The sequence below is a fragment of the Strongylocentrotus purpuratus genome, unplaced genomic scaffold, assembly GCF_000002235.5.
Source record: "Strongylocentrotus purpuratus isolate Spur 01 unplaced genomic scaffold, Spur_5.0 spur5_scaffold_10, whole genome shotgun sequence".
NCBI lineage: Eukaryota > Metazoa > Echinodermata > Echinoidea > Camarodonta > Strongylocentrotidae > Strongylocentrotus > Strongylocentrotus purpuratus.
Window position 1 is genome coordinate 12,305,823 of NW_022145595.1, and position 24,956 is coordinate 12,330,778.

General features: G+C 39.1%; 1 protein-coding gene across 1 annotated transcript in view; it reads right to left on the bottom strand.

The window, feature by feature from the left end:
* Positions 1 to 796: 796 nt before the first annotated feature.
* LOC100887941 (matrilysin-like) overlaps positions 797 to 24,956 on the bottom strand; it is a 35,641-nt gene continuing 11,481 nt past the window's right edge. Inside the window, exons 3-7 of the mRNA XM_030980105.1 lie at positions 19,502 to 19,780; positions 15,407 to 15,562; positions 10,886 to 11,083; positions 9,630 to 9,710; positions 797 to 984 (exon numbers count right to left, since the gene is read on the bottom strand). Coding sequence (XP_030835965.1) covers positions 797 to 984; positions 9,630 to 9,710; positions 10,886 to 11,083; positions 15,407 to 15,562; positions 19,502 to 19,780 — 902 coding nt within the window. The remainder of the gene's footprint in view (positions 985 to 9,629; positions 9,711 to 10,885; positions 11,084 to 15,406; positions 15,563 to 19,501; positions 19,781 to 24,956) is intronic.

Consider the following 24,956-nt stretch of genomic DNA (forward strand, 5'->3'; position numbering starts at 1 on the left):
CGCATGAGCATAGCAGCTTCGCCTGTTTCTGCACCATCTGTGTTGCAGGAGATACGTAACATCTTCGAAACACATGCTGGAGGTATTGGAGTCGTCACTTGGACATATGGTGCTGTTATTCCGCCCGTAAAAGGCGCTGCAGATGACGACATTTTCCGGTGTACAGTCCAGGTGCTTGAAATGATTTTTACACACAGGTTCCAATTGTCCTAGAAAGGTGGGAAATTAAACGAGCAAAAGTTTGCTTTCTTTTTTTTTCTTTCACCGGGAGTAAGATTTTGTAAATTCCTGCTTTTCCTCCTAGAAACGCTCGGCGGGCGGGGTCTTGATAAATTTACGGAATACTGCCCGCCATCCCACATTAGCTAAGTAGGGAAACTGGGATAAGAACAAAATAATCCTCACAATAATATCCCTCTTTTCAGGTGGGGGTACCGGCCCCCTTTAGTTCCCCTGTCCACCTATACTCCTATATAGGGGAATTTTCATTAATGACAATTGCTCCAAGTACATGTTTCAATGTTTTTTTTAATGTAGGCTATAGTAGTAGAATTCGTTATTTTTCTAGATTTATAATGAAAGGACATGTACAATCTTCGTATCTTTAAGGTTTCTTTGGGCCACCTGGGGCGGGGGGGGGGCAGTTGAGGGTGATCAGCTTAGCGAGAATATTTTATCCTTTTTTTTCTTTAGAGGGGCGCCCCCTTTGGCTCCGTGAATCTCCCTAATTATCCTTATTTATTGGTATGATCATCAATGGCACTTGCTTTGAATGATTTGAGATTGTGACAAGTGTTTATTGTTTGTATTTTGTCCGTGTCTCGAATGTACAGACATAAACGAGCTTCGTATCGTAGCCTGTGATAGGTATCGTATCGTATCTTAGTTTAGACATAGGTGCCAACATACTTGGTGGTGTCGGTGTTGCCATCGGTGTGGTTGTCGGTTGTGTCGTTGTTGTCATCTGCTTTGTGGTCGGACCATCTGGAGTATATATGAACATGTCGTAAGGAACAAAATTATAATAAAAATATGTCGGACTTTTTACGTAAGACAAGGGAAACGCTCTCGGCGGTCTCGCCTGCATAACGCAATTCAATATGATAAACCAGAACGTCAATGACGTAGCGCTCATCCGCATCTCGCAACAACAAATATCGTAAATTTTATGTGGTACACTTTTGAACTGGTCAAAAATAAAAATTTGATGCCCTGGAAGGTACATAATTTCATTTCATTTGCATAAAGTACCATAAATAATCAATGGAGCAAAATCTCACAATTCTGTGTAGAAGTTTAGTGTTCCAAATTTAGCTCTACCAGATAAGGCAAACCAAATCAAAATCGGTCAAGAAATGAGGGAAAAGAAACAATTTTTGTTATTTTTGGAATAAATTTTGCATAAATTACCATAATTAATTAATGGAGAACAATTTCAAAATTCTGTGTAGATGTTTAGTGTACCAAAGTTAGCTCTACAATATAAAGCAAACCAAATCAAAATCGGTCTAGAAATGAAGGAGAAGAAGCCTTTTTTGTGATTTCGAATAAATTTGCATAAATTAGCATAGATAATGAATTTCACGATTCTGTGTAGAATTTTAAATCCCCCTCCTAGCCCTATCATATGAAACAATCAGAATCAAAATCGGTTGAAAAATAACGAAGAAGAAGCATTTTGAAAATCTTGATGTTGATGCCACAACAAAGTCTAAGTTTGTTGACCTTAAATGACCTTTGACCTTAACTTAGTGACCTGAAATTCTACTAACATGATTGGGGAGACTTGATTACCCTATAGTCCAAGTTTCATTGACTAAGAACTTATACTTTCAAAATTATATCAAAAATTCAAAAACTTAACCTTAGGTTAAGTTTTTGATGTTGACGCCGCCGTCGCCGTCGCCGTCGCCGTCGCCGTCACCGGGTCGCCGTCACCGGAAAAGCGGCGCCTATGTCTCGCTTTTTTGCTACGCAGGCGAGACAAAAATGGGTCAAATACTTTCTAAAACAGAATATTAACCAACAATGGTTACAATTTTAACCAACGGCCCATGTAATTTTAACCAACATCATGTGAATCAGCCCCGAACAAAGCATAAATAACCAACAAAAGGTTAAAGTTTTAATAAAAAAAAAAAGGTTAAATTTTAATCAACAGGCCGTTGGTTAAAGTTTAACCAACAGTTGTGTGATTCATATGGTAATCCGTGGTTGATTAAAATTATAACCAAGTTTTTTTTTTTTTTTTTTCTTCATTTTTTGGACCCTCCAACAGGCCATTTATTGATAATCAATCTCAAGATAACATATTTGAACACATGTTCCAATGAATATCATATAATATTTCAGAATAAGATATACATAACGAATATCAACCATAATACTGTATACAGAACATACATGTAGATTAGGGAAAGAAAAACAAAAAATAAATAAAATGCAACATCATGACTGAAAATGATGTGGGAAATTCAATATACTCCTATTAAAGGATCAAAATCCTCTCAAAATTTATCCATTTTTTATCGAATTTGTCAGTTTTGTTAGCAAATATACTAACTTGCCTCTCATTTGTGTAACTATTCTTGATATTTTGTTTTATTGTCCGAAAGGACGGTACAGACTTTTGTATTCTAGAAAAATATAATTGTTCTTTAGTCCAAATTATTATACAGTTTAAAGCATCATTTCTTTTTTCAATGAAACCTAACAAAACATGTATTAAGGACAGTTTTATTCTACAGCGTGTTACAATAGTTAACCAGTCAGTCAAACAACTCCAAATCAATTTGGTAACGTTACAGGAGTAAAAAAAGTGTACCATATCTTCTTCTTCTCTTCCACAAAGGGAACAGTTCTTATTTAAAATTATGTTAATTTTTACAAGATCTTTATTCAAATATAGTATCTTATTCAAAAGTCTGTACTGAAAGTACCGAACTGTTGTATGCGTTGTACAGCGAAACATAACCCTAAAATAATATTGCATATATTTATCATCAAATAATAAACCATCTGCATGCCATCTATTACATAATTTATTCAAATGTTCATCCTTTTCTTTTAACATAATTTGATAAATATGTCTACATCCTTTTTCATCTTTCAACAAGCATGAAATATATGCAGGGCACAATGGTCCATTTACCTTCATATTACAACTTTCCAATTGGGACTTGTATTTGCATTTAATTATTTGACAGAGTGCATAATAATGAAGAAACTGTATTTTGATTGAAAACTTATTTTCACACTCTTCTCTTGCTAAGATGTGTCCTTGATCATCTAATAAATCGTTTAAAAATCGAATACCTTTATCACACCATTCTTTTAAAAATATACCCTTTCCTCCAATTTTAATCTCAGAATTATACCAAATAGAAATAGCTTTCCAAAAAGGAGTAGTAGTACATTGAACCTGGCGGACAAAATAAGCTAGTATTTGGAAAAGTTATTTCCAAAAACAGTTTCTTAGCATAAATGATAATTTAGTGAAATATATATCACCTTTACCCCATTCCAATGATGATAGTGGACGTAAGAAAGCGTACATTAAATGGGTAACGTCTTCACATGAGTTCAACAATATTCTTCTAATCCAGGTCAGTTTCAAAGCTCTAGAAAATTGTACAACATCAACCATTTTCAATCCACCATTTTCGTAAGAACAAACCATCTGTTTTCTGCTAATCTTATCAGGTTTCCCTTTCCAAATGAATTTAAAAAAAGAGACATTTATTGCTTTTAAAAGATGTTCAGAAGGGTTAGGAATGGACATAAATAAATGGTTAAATTGCGAGACTAGCATTGATTTCACCAAGACCACGCGACCAAAAACAGAAATGTTACGTTTCGACCAAGATATCATTTGCCTTTTTAGTTTATCAAATATTCTGTCGTAGTTGAAATCTGGAAGCTTTTCTAAATCAATACCAAAGTCTATTCCCAAATACCTTATGAATCCCCCGTTAACCAACGATATGTCAGTCCCATGAACCTGATGTAAATCAATATTTACAGTTTTTTTCAAGGAACCGATACACAATATCTGTGTCTTATTTATATTAAGATTTAAACCTGAATACTGAGAAAAGAACTCCAATAGCTCCAGAGCATACTGTAAACTTTCTGTACTATCGAGACACAACACTGTATCATCAGCGTATTGTAATATTCTATATTCCTTGTTTTATATAACTAAACCTTTTATCTTGTGGGATTTTCTGACCAACATGCCTAAAATTTCTGCACATAATAAAAACAAATATGCAGAAAGCGGATCTCCTTGTCGGCAGCCCCTTTTAATATTAAAACGCGAGGTTAAACAACCGTTAATTAACACATTTGAAGCAGAATTCGAATATAGTAATTTGATCCATTGGATAATTTTATCCCCGTAATTAAAGAAATGTAATACATTCCATAGAAAATCATGTGAAACACAATCGAACGCCTTTTCAAAGTCAATAAAAAGTAATATCCCAGGAATATTTTTATGATCTGCATAAGAAATTATGTCATAAATTATTCTGATATTCTCTCCGATGTATCTACCGGACAGAAAGCCTTTCTGATCTTTATGTATGTTTTCGTCTAACAATGGTTTTATTCTGTTTACAATGCAACTAGAAAGAATCTTATATTGGACATTGAGCAAAGATATAGGACGCCAGTTTTTAAGTAGATTGCGAGGTTTGTTACCTTTAGGTAGTAGGGTTATAATTCCTAAATTTTGGAAATGTGAAAATCTTCCACAAACATATGCTGCGTTCAAACTCCTCATTAAATAAATCCCTATATCTTTAAGAAAAAACTTGAAAAACTCTGCAGTAAACCCATCCTGTCCGGGTGATTTACCAAGTTTTAAGTTACCAACAACTTTGCTAATTTCTTTAAGGCAAATTTCTCTACCCAACTCCTCTACTTTTTCATCTGAAATCTTGTTATGATCTGTTTCTTCCAGATCATGTAATATATCTTGAAAATCTGATACCTCTCGAAATCCATAAAGGTCTTCGTAAAATATTTCCACCTCGTTCTTAATTTCCTCTTCCGTATTCAATATTTTATCATTTTTATCAACAAGTTGAATAATTCTCTTTTCTACACGCCTTTGTTTCATAAGGTTATAAAAATATTTGGAAGGTTTTTCACCATATTGTAATTCTTGTAGTAAAATACTTTCCTCCTTTCTTTTAAGCTTTTCCTTTCTTTCATTTGTTCTAATATGCTATCTTTATCACTAATGCCCAAATTCAACTTCAATTCCAACTGTTCGATCTTGTCCTCTAATTGTTTTTCTATTTTATCAATTTCTTTTTTCTTATTTACTCCATATATAATAGTACATGCTCTCAATTCCATCAAAAGAATTTCAAAAAAAACTTGTTCATTGAGAATAAATTTACAACTGTTTTTGTCAATATCCTCAAACCTTGTATCATCTTGTTCATTTTTTTCAATATAATCTAAAGTGATTTCTTTTATTTTATCCTTTACATTTTGTACATATTGCTCTTCCTTTAAGAGAGAATTGTCAAACTTCCAATATTTGTGTCTCTTTATACCAGTACAGAACATAAGATCCAAACTAATCCCTGCATGATCAGATCTATAGCTATTATTAATTTTACAATCTGATACTAACGAAAATAGCTGGTTTGATATCAAAAAATAATCTAGTCGCCCTTCTTTTAAAGGACTAGGTTGTCTCCAGGTAAACTGTTTTATGTCTGGATGGGTACAGCGCCATGGATCAATTAAATGAAAACTGTTCTTCATTTCCAAAACTTTGCGCTGAGCATTTTTATTATTTAATCTAACGTAATTACAAGAGTCCGAATCAAAATCTTGAAGTAGGTTCCAATCCCCACACATAATTACAAGATCTCATATGGAGAGGTGAAGAGAGAGAGAGAGAGAGAGAGACAAATTGGCAACTCACTGATGAGTCTGTGACGTCAATGCCTTACTATCCACTATTTTTTTTCTTTATATTGATAACATAAATTTCCTATTTCCCCCCTAAGAATCTTATTTCTTCACACCAGCATCCAAGTTAGATTGATAATGATATGTTTTTGTTTGGATGCACTAATATAGAGTAATTTTTTCAGTTAAATCATGAAAAATGTGAATTTTGATAAATTATATATGTGAAAATCAATAATTATGAATAAGCAATATTCAGAAAATAGTATCAATTCTTCAAAGTTCATAAAAGATTTTGTGAAATGTCATGCACGCAATATGATACAAACCTGGGCAGAGGCATGTGAAAAACAAGTTTTGGGGGATAAAAAGGGAAATTAATGGGATTCAAATATATAAAGCAATTGATAAATAGTGAGGACATGCCGTCACAAACTGATAACCAAATTGGCAATTTGTGTAGTGATTTCCATTGTTCCATGGTTTTACATACTTTTTCAAAAATTCATTACTTTCCTATTAGTTATCCGATTCAGCTAGATCCTCGAGTGTCATTGTATATTTGTATAACATATTGCAGTTGACAACAGCCTGGCTCAACAGTCGCAAGCAGAAAGTTGTTACCCAGGGAGCCAAATCTAGCTGGAGACCTGTTACCAGCTCTGTAGTACAAGGATCAGTCATGGGACCACTGTGCTTCCTGATATACATGAATGACCTCGAAATTGGGCTAACCGACAAATCAACAGTTAGCAAATTTGCTGATGGCACCAAGCTAATCCATCCAGTGCAAATAGACAATGATAGAACAGACATGCAAAACTCCATCAACCACCTTCACAGATGGGCAAATACATGGCAGATGAGATACAATGCAGACAAAATATGTGGAGTGATGCATTTTGGAACCCACAACCCACACTACACATACACGATGGGCAACTCCCAGCTGAAAGAAAGTACAGAAGAAAAAGATCTAGGGGTTCTAGTACACAAGTCCCTGAAAGTTGCCTCCCAGTGTGCTGCAGCAGCAAATAAAGGAAACAGGCCACTAGGAATGATCAAACGCAACTTTACATTCAGGAGTAAGGAAGTGATCTTAAAACTGTACAAATCACTCGTAAGACGCCACCTAGATTACGCCATTCAGGCCTGGTGTCCCTACCTGGAAAAAGACAAAAAGAAGTTGGAAAAAGTTCAAGCAAGAGCCACAAAACTCATTCCAAGTATTCATCATCTACCGTATGAAGAGAGATTAGCAAACCTGAAACTATTACTACTTTGGAGAAAAGAAGAGAGAGAGGAGACCTACTGCAAACCTACAGGATAATGACGAAAATCGAAAAATCCAAACCCGGGAATTATTTTCAGTTTGCTAATTATGAAAGAACAAGAGGCCATTCCATGAAGCTAGCCAAAACAAGAAGCCGCCTTGACATCAGGAAAAAAAATTCTATAGCCAGATAGTTGTAAGCAAATGGAACAAGCTGCCACAAACTGCCATTGATGCTCCCACACTCCTCAACTTCAAACGACAACTATCCAACCTGAGTTTTTAAATGGGTCCCATGGGACCCATTAACCCTGCCACACCACACTATCTACTGGATCTTCATCATCACGATGGCGAGGTGTGGCCTTCAAGTTATATTCAAGGTTTATTCAAGGGGTAATAATGCCCATTAGCGAGACCACCGGCCGCCGCCTGCGCTTGCCGGTCTTTAAATCTTCAGTAGATCAAGATGGATTCTCATGATACCGACCCAGACCTACCAAGTCTTACGCCTATATAGCTGGTCTCTTATATTTTTGTTTTGTATAGTAGAATAATAACAGTTCTGTTCAATGTGCATTGTGTACGTTTGTAAACACTACATGTACATAATAATTGTTTACATTGTGAATTTCAGAAGCGTAATTTTATTAATTTTACATTGTCAACAACTTAAAAGGTAATCCCTATCGCACTTCAAAATGCTCAAGGGAATACAGTAATTATTTTACAATACTTGTTTATAGGAGTACACTGAGTACACTCAGTACACTGAGACCCCTGGTATTTCCTTTGCATGAGGAGTCCATTTAACGTCCTATCCTAGGGACGGTGTGTTTCCACTGTAACCCACCCGGCGTCTTTGAAACAGGGTCAGAGTATTTTTAACACACAGTCATCCGACTTGGTTGGATTCGAACCCACGATCTTTTGTTCGACAGGCAGACGCCTTACCGACTGAGCCAACTCGGAAACAGTGTGCCCACCCAAAGAAGAAACTCAGAAACAAACCACAATTATAAGAAAACTACAAGCTGTAAATTAATGATTTCTGGCTTTGCATACAGTAATATGCTCTCAAGGGATACCAATCCATTACTGCTTCGCATAGCAACATTGTTTTAAACACGGGATGTTTAGATCCATTTGTGCAACTTTTTTGTTAAAATAGGGAAAACGTTTTGTGTCACATGCGAACATGACGTTAGGGAAATAATCATAACCATATACACAATGATTATGCAAGATTTCTTTCATATAATGATTTGCATTTCAATTAATAATCAGTTACTTAAAATATCGGCAAATTCCCATTTTCGGGATGACAGGAGCGTACAGCCTCATATTTTCCCAAAATTAATCAATAAAAGAAATGCTCATTTATTGATTGAAAATGGTACATCTTGCGATGAAAATTACAAACCAAGTATTCAGATGATTTTTGTCCTGCCTCATGTGTCCATTAGACGAGATATTACCCTCATTATAAAAATGTAAATTGACTCTTACTTATTCTTTTAAAAATATAATCGGACCTTCTTCTTTGCTCTTTTAAAAAGTTGCAGTTCTAAAAGATGCTAATATTAATGTCATCAGGATCAGGTGTATAACGATTGTCATCGACAGTATCTCAATTATCTATATTTCATGATGTTGGCAATAATGTCGCCCCCATTATTTAAAAAAGCACATGAAAATCTTCTCGTTCGGTGTTAAAGATGAAGTTGAGTTCTGGTCATGCGATTGCATTGTGAAAGAAACGGTGTGGAATCGACCAGAAAAGGTTGATCATCTAGCATATAAGTATTTGTGTGTATTGCAAGGTTCTGGAATCACCAAAATGATAAGAAATTTGGCCAAGTCTTGGTGAAGTTACAAGCACTGTACACAGAAAGATGTAAGGCGTAAAGAGCCATGCTTTTCAGGTAACATATTTCATCTGATGTTCTTCCACACTTGCATAATAACAACGATAACGCTCACAAATTATTTTTCGCCTCTTCCCAGAACTCAACCTTCTCTTTAAGCTTCATGTCATGTTCCCTGCTTCACCCAAATCCGGCACAAATGGATTTCGAAATTCTATTTTCAGAATAATGTTCCTCAGTAAAACAAGTATGGGTGAATATCATCAGTGTATCATTTGAAAGCATATCGTACTATATGAAAGGCAAGGAAATATATTTCCATACAGCTCATATTATGTTCACCATATCCGTTCGTTTTCGGGTTTAGTTTTTTTCTTGGGACGCGCTGTATATTTATCATGCCTGTATATATGATATATTGTATTAAATATATGTATATATGTATATATATATATATATATATGTGTGTGTGTGTGTGTGTGTGTGTGTGGGTGGGTGTGGGTGTGTGAGTGTGTGTTTTAGTATCTCTATCACTTTTGGACGTTTCAACATACCGGGTGGCGATGGGGTCATCGGTGTTGTCGATGGCATCATTGTTGGTGTCATCTGAGTTGTTGTCGGTGTTGTTGGTATTTCTAATTTATAAGCAAAGTACAATTAAAAAATACTATTCAATTTTCTGTACAATAACTCCGACTCAATGTATAAACGTATACATGGAATAAACGGGGTGCTCCATTAAAAACCGACGCATGGATACATACATGTTTAGCATTATAGAAGGCTAGCACGGGCCGGGTGAACTTAGTCTGATTACGTTATTCGAATCTTAAAGCAATGCAACAAATGGAGTTGTCAAAAGACTTAACTCCGTTTCTTTGACGATCAGCCATGAACAAAGAAGACGAAAGACTTGAAGCAAGTGAACACGAATTCGTTTAATCAAATTATGGGAATGCAAGCATTACTTTAATTTTAAACCAACAGAACTTTGTTATTCCTGGCTCATTTTTCCTGATTGAGGTGTCATATGAAAGGGCAGAAAATGAACTTTCTAGAAATTTGATTTTCTTTTTGAAATTCAGATACCGCCCTAAAAATGACTTTTTAGCTTCCTCTCTTTAAATTGTTTTTAATCATTCATGCGTGAAATATGCATCATATGAGTTGCATCAAATGAAAGAGGATCTAAGCTTTACAAAATCTAAATATGTGTCATTTATTAATTATAAATTTGATTAAGTTATGATAAAACATCGATAATCCTCGGTTTCTTTTTTTCTGGGACGCACTGTACTTGCACTATGTGCGAGAGGGGGAGGATTGGGGAGTCCTGAAAATGACTGGCAGTAATCTTTCTTGAGCTTATATTTCTAAAGAGAACTATATAGCGTCGGTTGAATTACTGACAGTCCTTTGCAGGACTCCCCAATCCTCCCCCCTCTCTCTCACATGTTTCAACCGTCAGCCTACTGTATAACATTAATAGCGATAATAATAATGATTATGATGATAATGGTAAACAAATTTATGATTATAACAAATGGTAATAATAATAAAATATTAATAATAAATATTATCTCAGCCCGGCACTAACATCCTTTGGCAAGACGTTAATCCGCGTTAGCCACTCTCCAACCAGGTGTAAATGAATACCTGGCAATCGCTGGGGGTAATGAAGAACGGCATTGAAGCTGTATGGTGAGGCTTCCCTAGCGAAACAAAATTATCGTGATCATTATTATCATTATTATTAAAATAATTATTATGAATATCATTATTATTCATTATTTTTTATTGTTTTACGTACCTGTCGTGCAATTAGGTGCACCAGGGGACCAACTTGCAGTAATTGCTGTATTGTTCTGTTCACAGACGACCAGCAGGTCCAAATGATTGGCTGTATAGCCCGCCATGCAGGTGTACGTATATTCTTCTCCAGGAGACCCTTCATCTATCAAGACACTCTCCGTATTGAAACCCTCTGGCGGTGCACCGCACTTTACCCCTGTTTAACGTGAAGTATGAGAAGTGGATGCATAATTAACTACTACTTTGGCGATGGGACAAACTATGATCGTAGAGGAGATCTCAGGGCTACTTTCTTCCCGAGCTGAAGGCGAGGTAAGATGGTAGGCCTATAGCCCATGAGATCACCTAGGCGATGATAATTTGCCCATCCGCTGGATCAAAAGGAAATGGTTATTGGACACCCCATTATGACAATACTATAACGTTTACTAGAGGATATATATATACATGGCATGTATTTATTGTATTGTATTGATCTTAATTCTAATTCATGTTCGTGCCACTATAGTGCACTGTACTGTATATACACTGCATGCTACTTTTGCAAACGAGAAGGTCTTCTTGCTCATTGCTGCAAATCCGAGGAAATTTCCTACGAGTATCTAACATCGACTATTTCGCAAAACTATCAATTAGCCTAGGTCACATTTACTCTACGGCTAGGTTACGGCGGCTGAAGAGAGAATGGCTAGCAAGAATCAGATTCTGCTTGTACTTAGTATCGGCTTGCATGGTGATGTAGATTTACAGTAGGCTTGCAGTTGCGCCATGTGAGAGAGGGGAGGGTTGGGAGTCATGAAAAGGACTCTCGGTAATATTTCTTTCTTTAGTGTATGTAGTCCTGAAAGGGACTGTTGGTGTAGTCTTGAAAAAGACTGTTTGGTTACGATGGCCTCGAATTGTCGGGCGCATCATTATAGGTCACGTTTGCCGCCGCGGCCGTGCGGTCTAAAATATCTGCGGCCAATTGCAATTATAGGACCGCCGCAGCATTCCCACGAAAACATACGGTAGCGGTCGTATTATGTTAGGGTAGCCGCAAGACATATTTTGAATTTGTGGAGACTGAAAATCTGCGACTGCCGTACGGCCTTTGAAATGATGACGCACGGTCACCTTAGGGCGTCCCTGCGGCGGCTGTAGCCTTTTGACAAATACTAAGGCAGACGCAAGGTAGCCACACGGCGGCCGAAGGGGAACCATACGGCGACCATGCGACAAGGCTGCATGATGCTACCGCTTCACCCCTGGAGTATATATAACGCAAGGCTACCGTACGCCCGACGTACGGTCGCCTTGGAACCGCTCTACGGCGTGTCTAATCGCTACAGTGAACCTAGAAATGAAAGCAGTTACAACTCCGCGTTATAATCCCACGGCTACCCGTACGGCATGTGAAGATAGGTATACGCCCTAGGCCTAGGGTGACCCTGAGGCCACCGCAGATTCTATGCGGCCGCCGCAAGTATCTTACGATTTTGGGGGCGTACGGCCGCCGCATCCTAACCAAGGCTCAAATTAATTTTTTGTCCACGGGGGCTCTTCCAAAAAAAAAAGAGCCCCCGTGAGCCCTCTCACGGGGGCTCTTTTAGTACCGACGGGGGCTCTTTTTTTAATACAAATTGTCATTGAATTGGTACCCATGAAACTCCTAAATTCCTTGGTATTTTATCATTATCATTTATTTAAGTCGGCATTTTCCCTCTTAAAAATGTACTTGTTACATATAGCTGTTATTGACTTTTATCTCCGTGATGACATTCTCTCCATTTCTTCCCGCTCTGCACATAATGTCCTCCTCATTATTCGGAGCAACCTATACATTCTTTCTTTACTTTTAGTTTTTACCATATCCTTCCAAAACACAGGGGCAGATCTAGCTTTTTGCTAAGGGTGGGGGGTGGGGGGTAACCCAAATACGATGTGGAACATCGTCCACGAGCCGCGTAGCGGCGAGGCGATTTTTGTTGTTGCTATTTTGAACCCCCGTAAGTGATGTTTTCCTGGCATCTACTGAAATCTATTAATTATGTGTAGGTCTGGACACAATGACACATGATAGCATTTTTCTATGCACATCACATTTTCACTCGGCAGCCCAAGGGAGGGGGGGGGGGGATGGTTAAACCCCCTAAACCGCCTAGATCCGCCCCTGCAACATATTTGGTGATCTTCTTCTCAATATTGATTTACTGGTCGAGTTACATTATTTGCTGATTTTTTAGAATAACCAGATTTCAGAGGATTCACACTTTTCACAACGAAAAACTTCTCCATGTTCAGTCCTTGCGCGATCGTCTCCAGCTCCAGCAGATATTGGGCGTCAGCGTGCACACCGGCACTACCGGCGCAGTATAGCCACTGCTGACGGCCGCACTACAGCTGCACTGCGAGCTCTGTTGTTTGTATCGGTAATACTCATAGAGATGTGAGAGAAAGCGCCATCTAATTAGTTCCATTTGATTGGTTTAAGGTTTGAAAATTGATACACAATATTGTGTTAAAGTTATATCAGAAAAGATAATCTTTATTTTAAATTTTCCACGGGGGCGATTTTTAATTTTGCAATCGCCCCCGTGAACCATCTGACGGGGGCGATTGTGGAGCTCACGGGGGCGAATCGCCCACCGCCCCCGTGTATTTTGAGCGTTGATCCTAACCGTAGAGCAAATGTGACCTAGACATTAGCGGCTTATATAGGTACAAGTCACACCACCAAACGGACTCCAAACCGACCGATTCGGGGCCATTCGTGTTTGGTGTGGTGTCGGTCTCGTCGGTGTGACTGTGGTATTAGGGACTTTTAGATTGAGTGGACGAGAACACGACGAACGCCGACTGATCATGCGTGTCAACGTACTTAACTGCCCATGTTGACTACAATTAGAAATCTTTTAGTTTGCACTCGACGATATATATGCATGCAGGAAGTAACACTATGAACATCACGGACAAAGAAAGAGGACAAAATATACAGTTCCTCATTCTACCCTCAACAAAAGAACATCCCTTCACTGCTATTATGTAAACTAGATGGAATTTTGACTGCGCGCAGTCAAAAATGATGCCTCCGCCATAGAGCAACTTTACAAACCAAAACGGAAGCAATTTTTAAAATTCAAGTTTGATCGTAATCCATCTGTCGGTTTTAATAATAATGCATTCACAAGCTATTTATAGTCATACATAATGAGCCCCATGACCTTTGACCTGATGACCCTAAAATCTAATCAGTTAATTGGCTCTGCAAGATACATATATACATGTCTTGAGTTTGATAGTAATCTGTCTATTGGTTCTCATTATAATGCGATCACAAGCTATTTGTGCATACATAATGAGCCCTGTGACCTTTGACCTCGTGACCCCAAAATATAATCAGTTCATTGGCTCTGTTAGATACATACATGACCCAAGTTTGGCAGGAATCCATTGACCGGTTCTTGAGATAACGCGATCACGAGCTATTTTTGTAGACATAATGAGCCCTGTGACCTTCGACCTCTAACCCCAAAATCTAATCAGTCCATTGGCTCTGTTAGATACATACATGACCCAAGTTTGGCACGAATCCATCGATCGGTTCTTGAGATAACGCGATCACAAGCTATTTTTGTATACATAATGAGCCCTGTGACCTTTGACCTCCGACCTCGTGACCCCAAAATCTAATCAGTTCATTGGCTCTGTTAGATACATATATGACCCAAGTTTGGCAGGAATCCATTGATCGGTTCTTGAGATATTGCGATCACAAGCTATTTTTGAATACATAATGAGCCCTGTGACCTTTGACCTTCGACCTCGTGACCCCAAAATCTAATCAGTTCATTGGCTCTGCAAGATACATACATGATCCAAGTTTAGAGAGAATCCATCAATTGGTTCTTGAGATAACGCGATCACGAGAACGGGACGTACGGACGGACGGACGTACGGACGTACGGACGTACGGACGGACGGACAACCAGAAAACATAATGCCTCCGGCTACTTTGTAGCGGAGGCATAAAAATTCTAGAACAGGTAAATATGCATGTGACACCTGTTCTACACATTTTTACATACTAGCAGGGAAGGGATGTTCCTTTGTCTAACTGAGGAACTGTATATTTTATGCGCACGCGGCATACTAGTACCGTGAGCATGTAAAGGCGCTATATAAATATCAATATGTATGTTTGTATGTACTAGATTTAGGAAAATCAAGGTTGACGCATTCTCGATCGCTGACTGAGACGACGTAACGCATGCGCAGTGCCTTAAAATGACGTCACACGTTGCAGTCAAAGCTGTCGACGTGCAAATCTAAAAGTCCCTATTGCGGTAGTAACATGACTCGTAATAATAGTTGTATATCGCATAATACCTAATGAAATAACATCTCTATGCGCTTCCAAAGAGCTTTGGACTCGTTAGGGGTGCTTGCTGCGCCGTGTTTTCTTTCACAAAATGAAATCGAGCCTACGTTGACGTTTACGGTTGGGTCTCCCTGTGGTTTAGGAATTTTAACAACTCACCATAGAGTGCACGGATTCCGGCTATGTCATCAAGTTGGAGCGGTTGTTCATTGTAGTATGCATACATCAGGGAATTGGTGTCTTGAGAATGGCTCAAACCTAGACTGTGGCCCAATTCATGCAATATCACAAAAAGGAACCCATCGTCGAAACTTACTGTTCAAAAAGAAGATGAAAAAGAATTGGTGAACTTTCTCATTCTTTGTAAGTCACATCCATGGGCGTCAATCCTTACGTAATACCTATTGTTCAGGGGGGATGAATGAATAGATCACCCCCTGAACAATAGGTATTACGTAAGGATTGGCGCCCATGGTCACATCGTAAGATTAATAGCAGAACATAATGACTCCTTATTAAAAAAGACTGCTCATTAAATGCCGTCCAGTGACTAAAAATAGCTCTAAATTTTGCACAAAACTTTCATGCCACTGGTGTGTAGTCCCGTATGCGCATTTTCGGTTTAATCTAGAAACTCAATTCTTATTCACTACAATTAAACCAGCCTTTCCTAACTGCAGACAGTTTCTATCTCCGACATACACTTCAATAGTATTACATTGTGTGTTTCACATATTATTATGTTATGTGGTTTGGAAATGTTTACTTATTTTAATATCTTAATAATTATGTTAATATATCAATGGTACATAACATCATCTGTGCAGTTCAAAGACTAAATTGCATGGTTTCAACAGTTTACAATGTATATACATGATAAGAGCAATTATACAATAATTATTAAAACAGTCTAAGCAATCAACATTGAAATTCAAATAAAAGTGATCAAATGGAAAAATGATGGCAACTATCGTTAAGTTCGATTAATAAGCAATGAAAATCTTAAAGTGGAAATTCAAAGAAAATCACAAATATGTCAACTAATGTATCACTAGAAACTGGTAAGCTAACAGATGTCCGTCGTACAAGTTGTAGGTCAACTACATATCGGGTGATTTATAAAAATACAAATACAACCACGGAACCACCTCCATAGCAGCTGGAATAAACGAGAGATTCGGCGGAAAAATAACGATGTTTTAATGACGTCACTATATGGACCAATACTGCCCAAGCAGACGAAATCCCATAAAGAATGAACATAATTGCAAAGTTATTATTTGTCAAATTATAATGAGTTTAATGTATATAAATGAAATGGCATATCAAACCATTCAACAGGGATTATGACCCGATTCTGATAACTAAAATCTTTTGCTTGTAAATACACAGGATAGGGGTTGATTAACAATCAAAGAAACCAAATTTTTAAATTGAAAACCCCCGGAATGATATTGAGGACGGCATTTGTTCCCTCTTGAATCGCCGAACATACCGCGGTATGTGCAGCTGAATGCGTCTTATTTTGTTTACAAGGGACAGATTCCTTTATTTTTGTATCGCTGCATTTGTCATCAAAATAAAACCATGCGCGGGGTTTAGAGTGAGGCAATAGATTATACATTTAGTCTGATGGTAGTGAAGTCAGGCGCGGATCCAGGATTTCTTAGGGGGGGCCCCACTTTTTTCGCAACGACTCAGCCAGCCGCTGAATAAGCGGGAGGGGGGGGGGGGGGGGAGGGGGGGGGGGGGGGGGTAAGAGGACACCCTTTTTTGGTCTCAAAATTTGAAAATTTGACATTCTGTTCCGTTGGGGGGGGGGTGAGGTCAGCCATTGGCATAATTTTTTTTGTTTAATTAAAAAAAAAAAAAAAAAAAAATCACAAAAGGGGGGGGGGGTTTGCTCCAAGATACACACATATAAAAAACCGAAGGGGGGGTTCAACCCCGAACCCCCCCCCCCCCCCCCCCCTGCGTACGCGCCTGCTCGTCTGAATACAGTTTTTCCCCTCCCGCGCGAAGCGCGGAAGCTTTTACGTTTCATTAAATCATTAGAGAAAGAAGACGATTCGTTGTACCGTTTTTTACTCTTAATCCTCGTCTAAATTCAGTTCCCCCCCCTCCCATCCGCGCGCGCGAAGCGCGGAAGCTTTTACGTTTTATTAAATCATTAGAGAAAGAAGACGTTTCGTTGTACCGTTCTCGACTCTTAATCCTTGTCTAAATCCAGTTACTTGGTTGGGTCCCGGGGGCAGAGCCCCCAGAAGGAGCCCCCGGAAGCTCAGGGGTTTTAGGCGTTGAAATACGGTCAGATGAGCAATTTTTGATACCTTATTTTGTTGTGACACTGGTAGTTAAAGGTAATACAAAGTTTTGGTATGGAGTCATGAATTTGGTTCAAATGAACATATTGGATGCATATGCAATCCTACAATATTCAGTGATCGTTGTCGCGGTTGAAATCGAGTTTAAAGTTATGAAATTGTTAATAATACACTCTTTTTGTTGTGTAGCTCCCTCTCAAGGTCAAGATTTTAATTAAGCTATAAAACAATGTTTCTCGACTAAAATCGACCAATTAGCTATTACCGTTTGGAAATTATATATCACAACTACATATTCTGAGATGTTCATGATCGCAGCTACCATTCCACGGCCGTATATAGGCGCTTTTTGAAATTCATCAAAATTTACCGGGAACACCGGTAAATGTTTATATTCAACTTTTCTCGAAAGCAGAAGTGTTTTAGAGGCTAAATTTTCTAGTGCTTATAATACATCCACAGGGGCATCCAAATATATCCGAATTGTAAAGAATCACTATCCACCCAATTTTCAAAATTTCCCAAAACTTTGTATTACCTTTAACTATTCTTTCTTTCTTGCTCTCTTTCTTTCTATTTCTCTTTAAAATGCTTTTCAAAAAAAATTGGGGGGGGGGGGGGGGGGGGGGGGTGAGCTGGAGGCTCCCGATCCCCGCCGTTCCGCGGGCCCTGACATGTAGGCATCTCAAGCATATTCCTTGCCTGGCTGTTAATTTACAAACGCATAACAAAGTATAATTTACTAAAGAATGAGGAAAAATCTCGGAAAATTATGTCATTTCAGCATTATGTGTAAACCACCGTTATGGAATTAGAAATAAACCACGTTAAAATTTCATTTCCCCCGAGCCCCCTCCCCGATCAATACGCCAGTGCCCCGCCCCCCGCCCCCCCCCCCGATCTACACTTTGTTGGCGGAAAAATCGCAACTGATCTCCCCTACCATTCTTATTTCTCTTTTTTTTCTTTCCCTTTCTCTCCTCTTTCCCTTTCCCTTCATTTCCTTCTCTCTCTTTAAGGTTTGATGGGGGGGGGGGGGGGGGGGAGGGGGAGGCAAGGTCATTTCGTCCCCCACCCTTTTCCACACGTTGTTGGCAGGATTAACTGCAAATGATCTATTTCCCCTTCTTTTCACCTTTTTTTCCCGGCCCCTTTTTTTTTTTCCTTCTTTTTTTTCCCTTCTTTTTTTTTCCTTCTTTTTTTTTCCTTCTTTTTTTTCCTTTCTTTTTTTTTCCTTCTTTTTTTCCTTTTTTTCCCCCCTGGATCCGCCACTGAGTGAAGTAAGAGTAAGAACTCAAGAGAAGATGAAAAAACAGGCACTGAAAATGTGGAAGATGTCATGGGACATCGTCTGCTTGTGCAAATCATGTCCATACTGTGATCTCACACATCTCAGCAGCGTTCGGAGAGCTCTTCAGGTGCTATGCCGGGGCTGTTTTTAAGCGGTTTGTAGTTTATAATAATCATTACTTCGAATGTTTCCAAGCATTGAATTTTGATAACCTTTTCGAATCAAAGTTTCAACTTCGCAATAATGAAAATAAACTTAGTTTTTAAAATCAATGAATATCTACTTTAACTGAAACATATTCAGGGAAGTATCCCCCTTCTTTTGTGTGTGTGTGTGTGGGGGGGGGGGGGGGTCCTGCGTTATAATTGCGAGGAAAGGGCTCGGAAATTCGTTTAAATTAGTGGGATTTCGCTTTCTACACCGGCTATAACATTCCCATAATAAATTAATATATATGAATAGTAAGATAGCAATTCAAGAGAGAACTTTCGAACTTCATTATATAGATATTTAATTACAAAAATCATTAGACACAGCGAGTTTCATTCAATTTGATTGTGGGATAGACAGTTCTTTTTTGACACAAGCACTTCATTTTCAATCATTAAAAAGTGTTACATGTCTACAAGACAAACCAACCCCAATGTATTGCGTCGTTTAAGTGAACATCGCCTGCGATGGGTCCTAAAAGGTCGACAGGCAAGAATGCATGGGCTAAATCAGTCCCATCGAAAGGCAAGCCATCTCCATGGTCACCAGAGACGAAGCTAATGGCAATGTCTGCATTAGCCGGGTCTGCCGTGTATTCAAAGGTAAGGGCCGACACATCGCTCCACCACTGTATTGTTAAAAAGAAAAGGAAAGAAAAAGAAGAAAAAATACTATTATTAGAATACAATGAGAAAATGACATTGAAATCTGTGAGTCACACCCCTCCCCCGCAATAGTTCATTCCCCAATGAACCTGGATCAAACCATCCATATACCCCAGATACACCGCAAAACCGACTTCAAACTGAATCTACACCGATCGATTCTTGGTAATTCTTGGTAATTCTTGGCCCCCGTCTTATAAAGAGTTGCGATTGTTTCGGATCAAGCGTAAGTCCTCTAATCAATAGCTATTTTGCCTTCTCCTATCTCTCATGTACGTACTTGCGCCTGATATCAAAAGCAAATAAGGTGCGATTAATCGATCGCAACAGTTGATATGACAGGGCTCTGGTCAGGCGAATACAGGATTTTCCATTGGGGGGGGGGGGGGGGGGGGGGGGGTAGTGAGCACTATAAAAAAAAAAATTGCCTCCGGAAATTTGAAAATCGTGAGCACTAAATTAACCAAACCCCCTAAAAAAGGTAAATTTGTGGTTACCATCTTGTTTCGGGCCAGGGGTGGGGCCCGACTTTTCTTTTGCCAGAGGGGGGGGGGGGGGGGGGGGGGCGGGGGGCGGGGGGGGGGGGGACGGGCCTGTCGGCCATGGATCCGCGCCTGGCTCTGGTATCGATCTTTTCGGTGCAACTGGGGTAAAAGATAGCTATAAGTAGCTTGCTTACCCGCCCCCCCCCCCACTCAGTGTTATTTAGGGTACGCATATGCGTGTTCCCTCCTTTTGAAAACACCCCCTAAGTCCGGTGTGTAAAGTCAATTTTGTGTATGTACGAGCCGGACTTTGGTGCGTGAAAAGTACCCCTTTACCGGACATTTTGGTGACACGCATGCGGTCATTCCGACCCCGGAGTGGGGGGGGGGGGGCGGGCTTGCACACATCTAGTTTCACTATCGGTATGGTCCGTCACGCAGTTTACCTGTCCCGGACGATAACTACCGTCAGTTATCGTCAAAACGTACAATTTTAGCGGTGCCCGACGCCGGTGATAAGGCAATTACAATACTCAAGTTTCAGATTTAATTTTGAACTTAATTGAATAAATCGAGATTGATTAAATTTTAATGTAAAAAGATGTTTTTCCCCCTTTACATCTCGAGTATGAGGGGGCTCCAAATATTGGTTTGGTGGGATTTGTTGTTAGTCTTACAACCCTACCCCTGCTAGAAGGTCTATCCCTGGCTAGCAATACTCTTGTTAAAGCTTTCTACAACATGTTCTATGTGCAGTAACGGGCAATGGCACAGGGTAGAAAATACAATAAGGAGAGGAAATTAAACACTCAAACTTTGATTTACAACCCTGTAACCCAAATCTGTAGCAATGTAATAGTTGAAGTTTCCCTGGATCAGGTCATGTAGTACATGTGGTTAAATCAAACCCAGCAACCAGTGATCTTGGTCGTCAAGTTATACTAATGCAGCAGTGAATTATCGACACAGTCCTTCATACATGACATAGGTTAATTAACTTGGCCTAGGAGTGAAATAATAATAGAACCTTGAATGCTAAATTGCACATATGTCGCTGCTCAGCTGCTGTTATGTCGGATTCGTAGTTTAAGATTCCCCATGTCAAATGAAGCTTGTCCCACTTGTATGACGTAGTCACAAAACGCTTCGTCCTTCTTCCGTTCTCATCGGCTTGCACGTCCGGTAGACCGCAGCGAGGCATGTGTAGCAAGGCCATGGTCTCCTTATCAAGTTCACCTAATAGATAGGCAAATTATAGTAGAGGCATGTTTACTGTAGGGTCGTTCCTTTCATTTTTACAACAAACCTTAAAACATACAGGCAACAGTTTTAGCGTAATGGCATTTATAAGTAATGGCATTTATAGTTAGCCAAGGACTTTGAGGACGTTGAGCCAGGAAGAATCAAAGTCAGGCGCGTACGCAGGGGGGGGGGGGGGTTGGGGTTAACCCCCCCTTTTTATGTGTATGTTTTGTGTATATGTTTTGTGAAGAAAAAAAAAAACCTTTTTATTTTTATTTTTTTATATATAAAAAAAAAAAAAAAAGTGACCTTATCCCCCCCCCCAACGGAACAAAATGTCAAATTTTCAAATTTCGAGACCAAAAAAAAAAGAAAGTGTCCGCTTACCCCCCCCCCTCCCTTCCCGAAAAGTATACGTTTTTTGCATTAAACTTTCGCCCTTTGATGAATTATTATAAATCTTTTGGTGAGGTCGCGTAGCGAAGGAGCGATAAATTGTATCGTTTTGTAGTTTGGAACTTGCTTTATATAAGGCACTTGTATCACTCAAGGAAATTAAGGTCTGAGCTCAATATACATTCCCTGATTTACTCACTTATGGCGATATCCAGCATTAAGTCATAATTCAGACTTTTCCCCCAATTTCCAAGGGACCACCCCTAATCGACTTTCAGTCAGACCACAGCGCATATACTAATGAGGGTTCTGGGAAGAGGTGAACAATAATTTGTGAGCGTTATCATTCTTATTATGCAAGTGTGGAAGAACATCAGATAAGACATGTTCCCTGAAAAGCATGGCTCTTCAAATGTCTTCATATTCTAAATATGTCATGTCTGACATCGTAAAACTCGGGGGGTAGGTTTTTCTACGCCACGTGTTCGTGTAGTCCCATATACATCTTTCTGTGTACAGTGTTCGTAACTTTACCAAGACTTGGCCAATTTCTTATCATTTTGATGATTCCAGAACCTTGCAATACACACAAATTCTTATACACTAGATGATCAACCTTTTCTGGTCGATTCCACAACGTTTCTTTCACAATGCAATCGCATGACCAGAACTCAACTTCATCTTTAAAGTTAAAATTTCTTTAGCGGCTCGTTCACGAACTTGACCGATTTGCGTGCGCTGAACAAGGCGTGATTTTGAATAGAGAATGTAATCTTCAGTTGTCATGGCGGAATGCAATAATTTCAGACTTAATATCAGAATCTTGTCTTCATATGCAAATACCTAATGTAACATAATCCATAATTGTTTAAGTATTATTTTCACAATATAAATTGTCTGGAATTTTGCAACTTATTCATCAGCGGTTTTGCATAGTGATTTTTTGTGTGCTCCCTATAACGGGTCCCTAACACAGTTACAAAAGCAAATGGTAAAACTCGAATGGCCTACCAGAGAAATAATTCCAGTGAACAACTGTTGTGAGATTGAAGGTGACGAAATGTAATTTGATTACGAAATTAGCATTAAAATATGAAAAATATTCGAAAGTATTGGTTTAAGTAACAAACAGTTAGGCATTTATATCTCATAGCTTGTTTAGTAATTGCTTTTTATTACGTTCTTGTTTACAGTTTTCACAGAATGATGAAATGAAATATTTGGAAAGAGGAATACGAAATAAATGAAATTGATAAAAAATGAAGGAACAAAATGTGAAGCTGTGACATTCCAAATATAAGTGCGACATTCCCGTAAACACCTTGTCTGACTTGATTATTGCATCCTACCACAACTACAATTAACTATACACCCAGTGCGTGGTCCTAATGGCGCACATACTGGGCGTAAATCCTAGTTTGAGGCGTATACTCCTGAACAAATTCTTGGGGGTGTTTCACAAAGATCTTAAGGTGAACTTATCTCTAAGTTGCACTTAACAATTATGGAGAGCCGTTAGCATCTATGAAAATAATTTTTTAAAGCATAACATTTTGATTCAAATCATTCATATTTTATATTATCAAGGAAATTTGTATGTTCTTTATGTGGAATTGATTAATAGTCTAAAATACTTCAATTTCACTTTTGAATATATTTTATTATAAGGCTACAGATGGCTCTTCATAACTTTTAAGTCCAACTTAGAGTTAAGTCCCTCTCTTGCTCTGCCTCCCTCTCCTTCTCTTGCTCTGTCTCTGCATCTCTCTCTACTCTTTCACCCTCTCTCTGTCTCCCTTTCCCTCTCCTGCTCTGCTTCCCACTCCTTCTCTTGCTCTGTCTCTGCATCTCTCTCTTTACTCTATATCACCCTCTCCCTCTCTCTGTCTCCGTCTCCCTTTCTTGCTCTGTCTCTGCATCTCTCTCTCTCTTTACTCTATCACCCTCTACCTCTCTCTGTCTCCGTCTCCCTATCTTGCTCTGTCTCTGCATCTCTCTCTCTTTACTCTATCACCCTCTCTCTCTCTGTGTCTCCGTCTCCCTATCTTGCTCTGTCTCTGCATCTCTCTCTCTTTACTCTATCACCCTCTCTCTCTCTGTGTCTCCGTCTCCCTCTCTTGCTCTGTCTCTGCATCTCTCTCTCTTTACTCTATCACCATCTCCCTCTCTCTGTCTCCGTCTCCCTATCTTGCTCTGTCTCTGCATCTCTCTCTCTTTACTCTATCACCCTCTCCCTCTCTCTGTCTCCGTCTCCCTATCTTGCTCTGTCTCTGCATCTCTCTCTCTTTACTCTATCACCCTCTCTCTCTCTCTGTCTCCGTCTCCCTATCTTGCTCTGTCTCTGCATCTCTCTCTCTCTTTACTCTATCACCCTCTCCCTCTCTCTGTCTCCGTCTCCCTCTCTTGCTCTGTCTCTGCATCTCTCTCTCTTTACTCTATCACCCTCTCTCTCTCTGTGTCTCCGTCTCCCTATCTTGCTCTGTCTCTGCATCTCTCTCTCTTTACTCTATCACCCTCTCTCTCTCTCTGTCTCCGTCTCCCTATCTTGCTCTGTCTCTGCATCTCTCTCTCTTTACTCTATCACCCTCTCTCTCTCTCTGTCTCCGTCTCCCTATCTTGCTCTGTCTCTGCATCTCTCTCTCTTTACTCTATCACCCTCTCTCTCTCTCTGTCTCCGTCTCCCTATCTTGCTCTGTCTCTCTCTTCTTATCTTGCTATGTCTCCCTTTGTCACTGCCTCTCCATAACAGACCACCTCATTCGCCTTTCAAGTGATGAATTCATCTAGTTTTACTTTTATATCATCTTTCACGTAAAATAAGATGTGCGCTATAACATCGAAGCCGTGATTATCATGCGTAGGCAGATTTGCCTAAATGCTATAAGCACGCGAGAAGAGATTGAGCTAAATTGGGAGATGATATCTGAGATAAAAAGTGGTCCCAGAATACCGATTATTTTACAAAGATGTACTGGATCATTTTAGAGCTAAAATCGTGCTCAGAATAATTATTTAGAATAATGTATTCCCGTGTTAGGGGAGAGGGTAATCTAAGATTGATTCATTCGCCCTACCTGAGTTGAGCTATTGATGTTT